This window comes from Lissotriton helveticus, chromosome 1_1 (assembly GCF_964261635.1).
Source record: "Lissotriton helveticus chromosome 1_1, aLisHel1.1, whole genome shotgun sequence".
NCBI lineage: Eukaryota > Metazoa > Chordata > Amphibia > Caudata > Salamandridae > Lissotriton > Lissotriton helveticus.
The window spans coordinates 702,544,205-702,557,939 of record NC_136057.1 but is presented as its reverse complement, the minus strand read 5'-3'; the positions used below and the strand labels follow the sequence as shown (position 1 = coordinate 702,557,939).

At 45.0% G+C, this 13,735-nt stretch overlaps 1 protein-coding gene across 2 annotated transcripts in view; it reads left to right on the top strand.

The window, feature by feature from the left end:
* The window catches only part of ACSS3 (acyl-CoA synthetase short chain family member 3), a 1,350,383-nt gene that overhangs the window by 401,798 nt on the left and 934,850 nt on the right, over positions 1 to 13,735 (top strand). For both annotated transcript variants that reach the window (XM_078674232.1, XM_078674231.1), the window contains exons 6-7: positions 13,124 to 13,204; positions 13,297 to 13,392. In XM_078674232.1, coding sequence (XP_078530358.1) covers positions 13,124 to 13,204; positions 13,297 to 13,392 — 177 coding nt within the window. The remainder of the gene's footprint in view (positions 1 to 13,123; positions 13,205 to 13,296; positions 13,393 to 13,735) is intronic.

Genomic DNA, 13,735 nt, shown 5'->3' with positions numbered 1-13,735 from the left:
TACACCATTGGTCTTAACAAACTACTTCTTGAACCCACTGTAACTTACTAAAGCAAGTTATACTCTCTTTCCTCTCTAGATGGGTCTCTTGAAGCATTATGAAATGCGCCCGCTGCCCTTAACAAACTCTGCCACCATTGCCTGCTTTCTCCTGGCCCTCAAACCATTAACATTCCAAGTTGTTATTTTATCTTCCAATCCATACTCTATTTCTTGGTACCCCAGCGCTCCTCACAGCATTTATATAATCGGATTTTCCCAGGACTTGCATTGTTTCTTATTGTTACTAAATTGAGATATGAAGACTTACTTTGAAAATGTTCCTTCTATGCTCTCAACTCACGTGCATTGCCCATTCCCCTTCTCCCCGAGGAACCCCGCTTCTATCCTTAGGCGATTCATCCGCCCTTCGCTCCCTCCATCTGAGAAGACGTTGCGTATCTCCCTTATAGGTGCTTTGCATAACTAACTATTTACATATCTTTTCAATTTCTCCCCCCACTTTTTTCAGAGAGGCACCTTCGTTTTTGAGGTAACATCTGAAGCCACTTCCATCTAAGCTATCCGGACATTGACCTCTTCTGGGTCCCGGAGGTTGTGAATCTTGTTCCTCCACATGATCCTTAACATTGCCGGAAATTTCATCTGTACCTTGGCCCCCATCTTCTGAAGATATTTTATCCTAGAACCCAGCTCCCATTGCCTCTACGCTGTCCTCTTTCCAATAACAGACCTCACTTGATAGGTGAAGTCCTCATACTTCAGGGTTTTCTCCTTCAATGCACGACCTAAGACCAACTTCTTTACAGCATAGGTAAGGAAATTTACAATAATTTTTCCCGGGGGATTTCCTATTAGCTGTAAACTGAAATGGATCTCTATGGACCATTTGGATTTCCTTGTCCAAGTCCACATCCGGCCTATCAAGCAAGATGCCCACTCTTAGTATTCTGCACACAAACACGTATGCATCTCTTTTCTCTGAGCCTCTGAAATGTTCAATAATCTATTATTGCACCTTGAGTGGATTTCAAACCTTTCAAAGTCTTCACACAGGATTTTATTATGTTGCTTTAAGGCCTCAATGTCCTGAAAATTAGTATTCACAGTCACAGTTATTTCTTTCAGATTCTTCTTTAAAGTAGATTACGTCTCGCACAATCATCTAGTTTTTCCTCTAGAACCAAACATTTTTCTTGTATGCCTTTCTGATTTACTTCTCGGATTTCTTCATCATATTAGTTCTCAGATTCAACAATATTTTTTCTAACAGATCTTGTGCTCTAGCTCCCATTTGTAATACCTCTAAAGTGTGTGACACCACTGTTCTTCCCGTTACGCCCTGCTGCTCCTCCTTTTCTAAGTCAGCTAGAGGGTCAAAACGATTGCTAGTGGCAATAGGCGTCTCATTAATCCCATGTAAAGTGCCCTGATCCCCTATCTCTTTATCCACATATGCCTGACTTAACGTCAGCTGGAATGTATTAGTCTGCTCCATGATTCTAAAGAAATAATTAAGTGAAGGTGTAGGTTTCAATAATACAGTACCACCTTTTAGACCGGAGCGTTTTTGCTTACCAGTGCCTATTAATGTCTTTTTAAATGGGATAACAATTATGGCGTTTTTCCCTGGGAGATTTTTGGCCCTTGACTTCAACTGATATCTATTTTTACTAGCAGTTGAGGGCGTTCCCCTGGATGTGAGACACTTTCTGAGATACTTTCAGGACTTGGCAAAGTAGCACCCTTGCAGTTAGCTTCCCCCCCATTCCTAACTGCCCCCACATCCCCAAAAAGTTAAAGGGCACCAGGGAAAAAGTCACTTGTTCAAACGACATTTGCTGCGTCCCCTTTCAACCCACACTGTTCTTTTCCTTCCTGTGGGAAACATCTTCCAACCAGACCCGAGGCTCTTCTCTTTTGTGCTGCATTTCTAGCTGTACGACCTCTGCTGATCTGTCTTCCTCCACCTAATCCTGCTATTGTGCTGTTTCTGCCGGAGCCCACCTGGAAGACTCCTTGTGCCACAGCAGCACAAAAGTGTCGAAAGGAGGCCGACAACGTGCTCCACCAAAACTCTCCATTCTGCCCTATGTCAAGGCACACATCTGTTAAAAGTAAAGTCAAACCCAGCCCATGGCACTTTCAGTAAACAGCAGGCTCTCTTGGACTGGCACCATCTGTACGGCTGTTTCAACAAATGTGCCCCTTCGAGGCTCTGGAGGGGGGGGGTCCAGAATTGGCAGTACCTGACCTTGCTTCCAAAGAAGTGTGGTTTACAGCCTCCTGACATGCCTCCTACACCACAATGCCTTTACTGTGGACCACTTGCCAACATGGGGGAAAAGTTCAGGGTGTCTTGGCCAAGGCAGCCATAGAGTGGATGTTGCCAACAGAAGTCGGGACTAGTTGCTGTCCTGGGTATTTCTTGGTACCAAAGAATAGCAAAGACTCCCCCCTATGCTGGCCCCTTGCCCTCTGAACTCTGTCCTAAAGAAGGACAAGCTCAAAATGCTCACCATGGCCCAAGTTTTGTCATTCAGTCAGTCAAAATAGCTTTATTCGAGATAAAACTCATAAAAGCAAGACAAATTATCCATAGTTCAGACAAGATTACATGAATCTAAGTTTAAAAAAATTTGCATAATTAAATAGTGAATAGAAAATAAGTACAAAAACGAGCAGCAAATGGAAGAAGTGAGAATCCAGTTTCATAAAATACAATAAATAGAATCATTTGATATAAAGTTAAAAAGTAGTAAAATCAATTGACAGATAGTCGATACATGGTCAAAGACATCAATTATATACATTATTCAGAGACAATCAATTGGCCCCGAGTTTAATTCTGCCTTAGCAGCCATACTCATCCCAAGTATGTGGCTACTGCTATTAAAATGAACGGTATGGTGCTGGTACATATCAGCCTTTCAGCTACAGAACTTCTATTAGTACCCAGTAACTTGCACATTGGTGTAAGCCAAACACGCCTCGGGGTTGCATAGACTGGGCAGACAAAAAGAAGATGTGCAAGAGTTTCTGTATGGTTCCCACAGGCCGCACAGATGTTAATACTTGCATTAGACCATCTAGAGGTCAATGCCTTCAGGGGCAGAGAACCAGCTCTAAGCTGAAAATAGAGCTTCCTATCCCCAGGCTTAGTAATAGTGTCCCAATAAGATTCAAATTTGGGTGCAAGTTTTGCCCCTAAAAAGTCCCCCGCCATAGTGGATGAATCAGTGTTGCTCCATGCCTGGTACGCAATCTGTTCCAAATATTTTTCCTTCAAAATTTTGTTAGACGGGAATGAGACTTCCGCAGGGCTATCCCAGAGCATTTGCATGCCCCGAGCTACAAGACTACTTCTTAGATGACCAAGCCAGCGAATCTTATGGAAAGAGTCTGATTTTATAACATCTATAAACCCTGCAGCATATTTTGAGAGCTCAGGTGTCGACCAGAGTCTGCGCCAATATAAAATTGGGCGTAGCCTGGCGATATCAACAATAGCTTTCCTGCCCAAATCATATCTTAGTGGCAATAGGGGTTTGCTCTGAGGGAGACAAATAATGTTACGAAAAAAACTTGTTTTCGGAGAATGCCAATGGTGCCAACTTCTCAAAGCGCCATAATTTTGCGCCATAGAGCACGGAGCTAACAGCTTTGGATTCGTAGACTTGAAAACAGGCTGGATTGGTTTACTCAACGACTTTTTATGCTCCAAGTTGAGAGCTCCTGCAATTTGGCGATGTTTGAGAGCAGCTATGTCTATATGGTGTTCCCATTTAGGATACTTACCCAAATGAACACCCAAGTAAGTAAAAGCCTTGACCAATTCGAGCGGTTTCCCGTTCATAAAAACTTTCCCCTTAAAAGTAGGATGCAGATTAAAAGTCATCATTTTAGTTCTGGCCACGTTAACTTCTAGGCCCCACGCGGAAAAAAACTCCTCAAAAATTACTAAGGCGCGCTGGAGGCCACTTGGGGTTTTGGAAATAATTAGCATGTCATCCGCGAACATTAAAATCGGAACCTTAACACCAGCTAATGAAGGGGCATCTGGGTTTACTGGTGACAAACAATCAACTATACCATTAATGTACAAAGAAAACAGAGTTGGGGGCATGGCGCAGCCTTGCCTCACACCACACTCAACCGGAAATTGGGCGGTGAACTTGCCATAGCCTCCCCATTGGATTTTTGCATAATTGGCCTCGTGCAGCCGCATCACTATAGTTAAAATCTCCGGAGAGAGACCCAATTGCTTTAATGTCACCCATAACTGTGAACGGGGAACAAGGTCAAAGGCTGCACGCAGGTCGAACAAGGCAGCATAAAGACTGCCTTTGCCCAGGATCACAGTCTTCCAATGGAGGAGAGTAAAACAAAAGACTTGATCGATAGTACTGTTATATTTAGGAAAACCCGCTTGAAAGGGGGACAATACATTATTCTCTTCGATCCAGTCCAAAATCTTATTCAGGGTCATCCTCCCAATTATTTTTTGAATTGTATCTATCAGACTAATAGGTCTGTAATTTCCAGGTTGTGTCTTATCGCCCTTTTTGTACGCAGGAATTATCACCGCCCCTTTCCAGGAGGCCGGGACAGGGGCACCTTGTGCTGTAGCATTTGCCAACAGTAGTATGTATCTACCCCAACGAGCCTTATCGTACAGAAAGACATCGTCAGGGACGCCTTCGGGCCCCGGAGCTCTAACTCTTGCCACAGCATTAAGGGCAATTAAAACATCATTACTATTAAAAGCATCCTCTTTAAAAAGAACACAACTTAAATCTTCCACTTGATTTCCTGCAGGGTTAGACGCATACTGTGGTCTGAAGTAATCAATCCACGCTTCTTGAGAGACATAGTTTTCAGGCTGTTCAGACTTACCCGCTCTGCCCCACTTAATGATATTCCAGAATTATCTGGAATTCTTTTTGTCGCTTGCTTCTTTAAGCTCCTGCCATCGACGCTCTTCCCAAAGTCTCTTGGCCTTACGGATAGCTCTTTTATACATCTGTCTGCCACGGCAGACATCATCCAGATTGCCAGCCCTTATGGCATTGCCCAAATCGCCTATAGCTTTCCTACAATCATCATTATACCACCTTAGTGATTTTGGGGTAGCTAATTTCTTAGTTTTGACAGGCGCTAAAAAATGGGCACTAACACACTTAAACAGGCTGTCATGGATTGGAGTTATACAGCTAAAATCAATATTAACATTAACATCTTCTAGGGCCAGTAGAGCACTACCAACCTCCTCAGCTATTTTATTCAAAACCTCTGGGTTGGAAGCTACGTTTAGCCAATTAAGACGCCTCATGTCATTGGTAGGAACAATAGTTGGGGGACAAAGCTCAACCCAATCTGCATGACGTGAGTAATGCTCCCACCAGTCGTGGGTGACACACAGGGGATTATGGTCACTTTCCATGCGGTCTTTAACCACCATGTCAATAATCGTGTGCCAGAACTTCAGGCTACTAAGGACATAATCAATTCTACTTTTGCTACGCTCATTATTAAATGGAGCAGCCCCAGTCCTATCCTTTGAAGTCCTACCATTAAATGCCCTAAGTCCCCTTTCATAACAGACAGTGTTAATCTGTAGGACTACCTCTGTCCATTTCTTAACAGGTTCAAGTTCTACTTTTGGTACCCCCCACTGACTATCTTCATCTTCATCTTCGTCTGCAAGATGCCAATCAGTAGCTACCAGGGGCTCGAAGGTAGAGTTTAGGTCACCCGCAACGATCACATTGGTGTCCTGCGAGTGGAGCTCAATGAGGGAGTCCAGGACCGATATGACCTGCGATCTACCCCCTCATACCACCCTCACATAGACATTATAGATGTCTAAGAGTCCCATAGAGCCCAAATCCAATCTTAAAACTTGGATGTCATTACACCCTGAGGGTAATTCTTTGATAGGTAAAGGGAGTTGCTGTCGCACCCAAATGGTTAACCCACCCATTGCATGCCCTTTAACCCCTATTATTACAGGGACAAAAATTGTAAATAGCCAGGTCAAAAATGTGGCTGAGATGACCAGGTCTCCTGGAAGAGGCAGACATCAAAACATCCAATGAACACTAACCATTCCGGTGATGACACTTTGGCACCCAAGCCTGCTATATTCCAGGAAATTACAGTCCCCCCTTGGGAACATCACCCACAGGTGATGAAATATTTACCTTATTCTTAAGATTTGCCCTAGACCCCCTATCCGACCCTATGTCAGAGGAAGTACTTGACTGAATTAGACTAGTAGGCCTATCCTGGCTAAAAACAATAGAGGGGCATGTATTGACTTGTCGCGAACATTCTCCCTTAATATTTGAACAACCACCAGGGGGGGAATCCAAACCATTTACAGGATGTTACGATAGAGTGGTCAGCCATATTAACATTACCAGTTTGTACCACTCCACTATTACTGAGCCCTAAGCTGCTGTCAATAATTTTCATTTCTATATCAAATCCTGCCCTAGCGAGGTCCCCAGGACTTGAACCAGAGAGAGTTATCGAAGAAACAACTGGGAGTCAGTCAATATTTTCTAGGCCAGAGCCCCCAGCGTTAATCCGCAATTTCTGCCCATAGGATAAATTTAAAGGAGATTTCCTCAGCTGGATACGAGAATGAGCAGGAGGGCTGGTTCTAATTTCTAAGGCAAATACATTATCTGCCAGTGACTCTGTTCTTAAAACCAATTCAATACAGTCATATTGGCCGGCATCCGAGGTTACCCTAGTTGCCTTAGTAATATCCTCCCTAATCACTGATCGGCAACCTCTAACACAATGTGGCCAATGAATGGCTTTATTGGTCAGGGCGTCAGCGCTCTCCAATTTACCCCCGTGCCTAACTTGGGGACATTTGTCATGTAGATTTTGTTGGAACTATGGGGTCTACTAGGTTCAGCACCCTCTCTTCTTGTTGGGATTTTGCCTCTATTTTGCGCTTTATCAGTAATACCTCCCCTAATATCGGGTGTGGAATGCTCCCTCACTGGTGTCTTCAACTGGTGTGTCAGCTTATACTCCAATGGTTTTAGCAATTTATTTTGGCCTTTCCCAGATGCAGTGGATCCACTTGCCAAAGCCTGCTCCGTGTTGGTGGATTGTATTGTATTCCCAACCCTAACTATATTACCCTCAGCTTGGGACCACGGCCTAATACTGCTGGTTTTCAAAGGGAACGCATTACCATTAATTGCGCTAGGATTCAATGCGGGGCGTATCCTCTCACTTATCTGGGGTCCTACCGTGGCACATAAGTTTAAAATTAGGGTTTTCATAGACTCAATTTCATCTCTTAGAAGGGAAACTAGACTCGTTAATACACAAATCTCCTGCGAAACAATGTTGCCCTTAGAGCCAGATTGTACTAAAAGAACAGGTGCTTGATTTGGCAAAAGTTTAGAAATAGGATTGACGGTGGGTGCTAGATCAGTGCCAGCTAAGAGGGGTATATCTATCGTAGGACTATCACTATGTATATTGGCCAGGACAGAAAACCTGTTAACACAGGGTACAAATTGGTTAGATGCAGTAGGCTGGCAACTATCTACTAGAGTCGAATTGTCAGTGTTGTTCACTATGGTACTCTTAATTGGTACAGTTAAAGACCCTCTTGTGCCACAATCAAATTCAATTGCACCATTGTGTTTTGTGAGAAACATAGCAGGAATAACAGGCAAAACATTGTCCCCTTTTACTGACCCAACATCCCCTATATCCAAATGCGAAACAACACCAGTTACTTTTGAATTAATATCACTGCCTAGAATTGCCTCACATTCTTCTACCAGATTGTCAATACGATCAAGGACACAGTAGGCAGCCGCGTGTCTAGCCTCCTTCCTTGCCTTTTTGCCCTTTCGTGTCTTAGAAGAAGTCATAGTCTCGGCCCCCCGTTAACTCCCTCCATTGATTTGCGCTTCCCCATCCGGATCAACCCCTTCTCGTGGAATACCAAACAAATATAATACAGGGAAGACACCACTTATTCAGTAGTCCACTAATTGACTACGAGGAAGAATAAGCCCACCAGCTTCTACAGAACAAATATCACAAACAGGGGAACAGTACCTTTATATGGGACACAGCAATTGTGCCACCAACTCACAGGCCAGCTTAAACGAAGACTCAAGGGGGGTGGTCCTGCCCTGGCTCTTTCTGGCTTGGATGGACGCGAGACAGGCCCGCCCTTGGCCCGGGCACGCCCGCGCGCGTCCCGCGCTGCGGGAGGGCCGGGTGTCCTTTGCGGGCCTCCGGCGCCCTCTGCTGACGCTGTGGCTGGCGTCCACAGCAAGGCACTCTGGGAAATGTAGGCAGGGAGGTTCCGTCGGCCGTTCCCCTTACGGCAAAATGAAGACACAGTTTTTGGCAGCCAGGAGTAGGTGAGCCGGTAAATGAATCAAAGGTAAGCAGTTTCCCTCACGGCAGGGCAGACCAAAGTTACGCGTCCCCCGGCCTCAACATGGAGGTTTGTGGTCGCCCGGCCGGTCAACAATAAGTTTCGAATAGCCCCCACAGTATCTGGAAAGGCGGGTGATGGTGCCGGTGCGGCCCCCTCGGTTCTCCGGGACGCTCAATCCCCGATGCGCTGCACGAGGGAGACATGGGACAGTCCTTCTGGCCCCGATCACGGTCTCCCCGGCTACATGCTGATGCCAGCGGGGGCGCGTCTCATTGGAGTCCCGGTTCCCAGACGGCACCTGGCTTCTGCTTCTTCCCCGCTGGTGATAGTTAATCCCTTGCGGACTTGGGGCTGGAAGCGGTGATGTTGGGGAGTTTTCAAGCCGATCAGCAGCAGGATGCAGTTCTCCCAGGATCAGTCATTTACCTGAAGCCTGAACCCAGCTGCAGTTGTAGGAGGTCAAGTTTTGTCTATCTTGGATCCAGGAGACTGGGTCGTGGTATTGGATCTGCAGGACACAGATTTCACCAAGACAGTCCTGCAATGCCACAGGCTCTATTTACAGAAGCCTGTGTAAGCCACACGCACTTTCTTTTCAGTTCTTAGTGCTTTTTTTGGCCTAACCTGTGCACCTTGGGTGTTGACGAAAGTGATGGTGGTGGTTGCTGCCTACTTGCAGAAGTTGGGAATAATAGTCTTCCCATGCCTCGACAACTGGTTGGTAAAGGCGGGCTCGCCTACGTTCATACAATGGCCAACTTGTTGACATTGTTGGGTTTTCTCCGTCAGTGTGCTGAAGTTGCCCCTGCCATCTTCACAATAGCTTCCTTTTATTGGACACACAGGTGATGGAAGGATTGCTTGCAATTTGTCTAACCACTGGCAATAGCTCGAGGTAGGATCCCAAGTCATCGTTCTTGTGCTCACCTTGCCATTTCAGTTTGGACCCAGCCATGTGCAAATCACTCTTGACCCTGCTCCAATTGACACAGTCCAGCCCAAACTGCCAGGTTAGGTCATCCGTGAACCGGAACTCAAGCAACTTAAGACCAGTTTTTGGTTGCTGGTGTTCCTGTTCAGAGGAGGCCTGGCTTGGCAGTTCAGGCTAGACTGTTCAACTGGAGCAGGATCAAGACTAATTTGCATATGGCTGGGTGTAATCTCAGGTGGTACTGTGAGCAAAAGAATGATGGGTTTGAATGCTATCCTGAGTGAATGCCAGCGGTTGACTTATTGCAAGCATCCTCCCATCACCTTTTGAGTGTCCCTGAGCCATTCAGGACCCGGTGCTCTTCCTGGCCTTCCCTCCACCTCAAAGATTCCTGGGCATTTGGGCTATGTTCCCAGTGTTTCAATCCTTGATCTGGATCTGGATCTCAGTGAGAGCGCTCTGAGATGACTCCAGGTGGCACATGCAGGCTCTACAGTGGGATCTGAAGTCTCAGTGCTCGGCACCAAGGCAATAGAAGCTTTTGGATTCTATCCAGGTGTTGGAGAAGACTGTGAACGATTTATAGTGGTGCTTGCTAGGCTGCAATTTAACTGGTGACATATCCCTCTCCTTACCACTCCTAGAGTTGATGGCCATGGTGGATACATCGTTGCTGGCCTGGGGAGGTCCTCTGGCTGAGGTGGAGATCAGAAAACTGGTCGCTGGTGAAAGATCATCTCTAGGTCGATTTGTTGGAGCTGCTGGCAATTTGCTTGGCAGTTAAAGTGTTCCTCTCATCCATCACCGGGAACACGTGCAGGTCCTCAAAGACAAAATCACTGTTATGTGGTACTGCACCCAATTGGTTAAGTGGGGTTATGGGTTCTGTACCAAAAGCCCTGAAGATTAAGCCACTGGAAGTGGCTCAATCATCAGGGCATCTACCTGATTGCGCAGCACCTGATAGAATCTGTAAACTCTAAGGTGGATGAACTCAGCCAACGTTAACTACTGGGTCATGAACGGTGGCCGCACAAAGGGGTGGCACATAGCATCTTCCAGCAATGGGAAGAACCCTCACTTAACCACTTTTAACCACTGTGGAAAACGTGCAGTGTACAAGCTTTTGCATATTGGAGTTCCCAAGGCAGTTCTTACTTGCAGACATCTTTCTCTTGGATTGGAACTCGGGACTCTTCTACGCCTTCCTGCCTCTGCCTGTCCTGCCCAGTGTTCTGAAGAAGATCAAGAACAACCGGGCCCAAGTCATCCTAGTGGCTTGGGACCAGGCAAGGAGAATATGGTACTCAGAACTTCCAGCCATGAGCATCTCTCTTTAGATCAGACCGCAACATCTGTAGGATCTCCTGTTGCAGTAGCAAAGCAAAGTCTTCCACCTGAGCCTGCACAATGCCACCTCCATGCATGGAGATTGAGTGGCGACAGTTGATGGCTTTTGATCTTTCTCCTGAAGTAGTTGGGTCATAGCAGCCAGACATCACTCCACCTAAACATTTATGTAGGTCGCAGGGAGAGATTTGTTAGTGTTTTTTTTTTCTGTAACAAACAGACTCTACAGGCACAGTTAGCTGACATATGGTTATTCTATCTTACCTTACGTCAGCAGAATCTTGCAATATCAAAGGTTTTAGGTCACTTTTTGTCTCTTTCAGCTTGTTTGCGACTACCTGATCACCCATCTCATTTTATACCACCTTTTGTCATGCAAATTTTAAAATGGCTGATTCATATGTTCCCATCATATGTGCCCCTTTTGAACCAATGATCAGAAGTTCTTTATGTCTCCTGAAACTGAAAAATAAATTCCTTATAACGATCCCGTCAGCTCATCTCATGAGTGAATTACAAGCTCTATTTGTCCAGCAGCCATATGCCAACGTTTTTCTGGGCAAGGTAGTTCTTAGAAAAAAAGCTGCATTTCTTCTGAAGGTTGTCATGTTCTTCCACATAGGACAGACTATCACTCTGCCAGGTTTCTTTTCCGCTCCTCATGCATTCATTGCCATGATCCCTAGAGATCCCTTCTACATCATTCACACCAGGGAACTTAGGCTCTTTGTAGGTTTCTCTGGGGCAAAAAAAGAGAAAAGCTGTACAGAAAACAACCATGCAAAAACACACAAGATGATGGACGGAATGTTGCACAATGGCAAAACATTCACCCCCAGTCACAGATCTGGGTTTAATCCATCGGTATTTTGCTCACCACACCACCCCAGTTCAGACATGGCCATATGCAGAAAAGAACCATCTCAGATGGATTGTCTTGTGCATCACGATATGTTATGGCTAGCCAAGAAACAGCTGCTGGTGGGCTTAAGTGCACATTCTACCAAAGCAAAGGCTGATACCACTGTGCTGGTGCCTGGGGTTCCAATCTTAGACATATGATAGAATGCTATGTGTGGATCAGTTCACACATTCACAAAGCAATACTGCTTGGATAGCAAAATCCAGCAGGAGGGCCAATTTGACCAACCTCTCCTGCAGGACTTCCTGGTCTGAGCCATTCCACAAACCTTCCACCTGGGGAGGTACTACATTGGTATATATTCACTAGGCGACACATCTGCAGTGAAAAGTATCTTTTAGAAGAACAAGTTACTTACCTTCGGTAGTAACCTTTCTGGTGGATACTAAATCGACCAGCAGTTTCCTTACTGACCCAGCCTCCTCCCCGTTCTGTGGAATGTACTCCTTTAGTCCATATTAATAAGAATCCAAGCTAGAGTTCTGCACACCTCCACAATCTGATTCGAAGGACTGCGCATCCAACGGCTTAGACCGAGATTAAAAAAGAAACTGACTTCAGCGGTCGTAAGTGACGGCTGTGTAGGGGCCCCTACATCATATCTGCTATGGGACGGACTTGACTCAGAGCAGCACGATCCACCTACCGAAGCTCAGAGGAATTGCTGGGAAAATTTTACATTCCAGCCTGGCACCTGGTATTCACGTGAGGAATATGTGGTAAATAGACTAACACCAGAATGGCCTTTACCGCAGTTAGTCGGGGCTGAATTCAATCATGAAATGGCAGCAGATTAATTGAATTTAGGGCATGTTTATCGTGCTTTATCTGCTATTTTCAAGTTAGTCTGGGGGCCGGCCTTGGGCATATGAAGTTTTTCTGGGATTGTTGTAGGCGGTACTAGAACAGTCCAGCATCAATGCTCATGTAAACTCGGCTTGTTGGGAATCGAGGTATGAAGTCATAGGAAGGATTTTCCTGAGCAAAGGGGTTAAAAATTGCTTTTCTATGTCATTATTTTTGTGTTGCAAATGTAGGAACAGTTTTGAAAATAATGTATACTTTTTCACATTCTTTGTAGGGGTTGGGGGTGGCTTTGTTACTCACACTGCCTACAACCTTCATCGTTGGCCATTTAGGGAAATGCATTTGTTTGTTTCGCGCAGAATATGGACACTGTAGCTATGTACAATACCGTATTATGCGCCATTTGCAGAACCAATGAATTAAAGAAGCAAAATGTTTCACAGCTTACAGTATACCGATTGCCTTCTAGGACCAGTACGGAAACAGTCACCCTTTTCAACTGTTGGTGTTGATTAACAGAACTGTTGATTTATAACCAATAAAACCCCTAGTTTATTGTGCCTCAGAACACTGCTTGACTCGGATATTGGAAAATGTTATATTTCACTGTACTTCACGGATTGAATTTTCTTAATTTGCATTATAGCTCTATAACTATGCTTGTTCCATGTTTTTCATTTAGGGTGTTGTCCGAACTACAGGGGGATATGCAGTTATGCTGAACTGGACAATGTCTGCTGTCTATGGACTAAAGCCCGGTGAGGTGTGTAATTTATAAAAAAGAAAATATATTTTGGGGGGCTTTTTATATTTTTATGAGTACGTAAAGTCTAAACAATATGTTTTCTGTTTTAGGTGTGGTGGGCCGCATCCGATTTAGGCTGGGTCGTTGGACATTCCTATATCTGTTACGCTCCACTCTTGCACGGCAACACAACCGTTTTGTATGAGGTACTATTATGGGACAGTCTCTTGTTTTTTATGCTTGTGCATTATTTATCTGCAGGTATTCTATATCAAGAACTGGGCGGCTAGTACCAATTATTTTAACCTGTTTATATACAAGTGCCTCCCCTCCCCCTGTATCAAATCCTTCTGCGCATGTGGTCCATGCATGGTTCTTGTACACCACTGTTCACGTATGGATCAGCATACCCTCTGTTAGTTCCTTTTTTACACTCCTATGTTATTATTCTTTTTAATTCATCACTCTTCTGGAGACTTCCAAAGTGGTAAAATCTATGTAGGGTTTCTGAATATATATAATTAATATCAAAAGGCTGAATTTATGCGC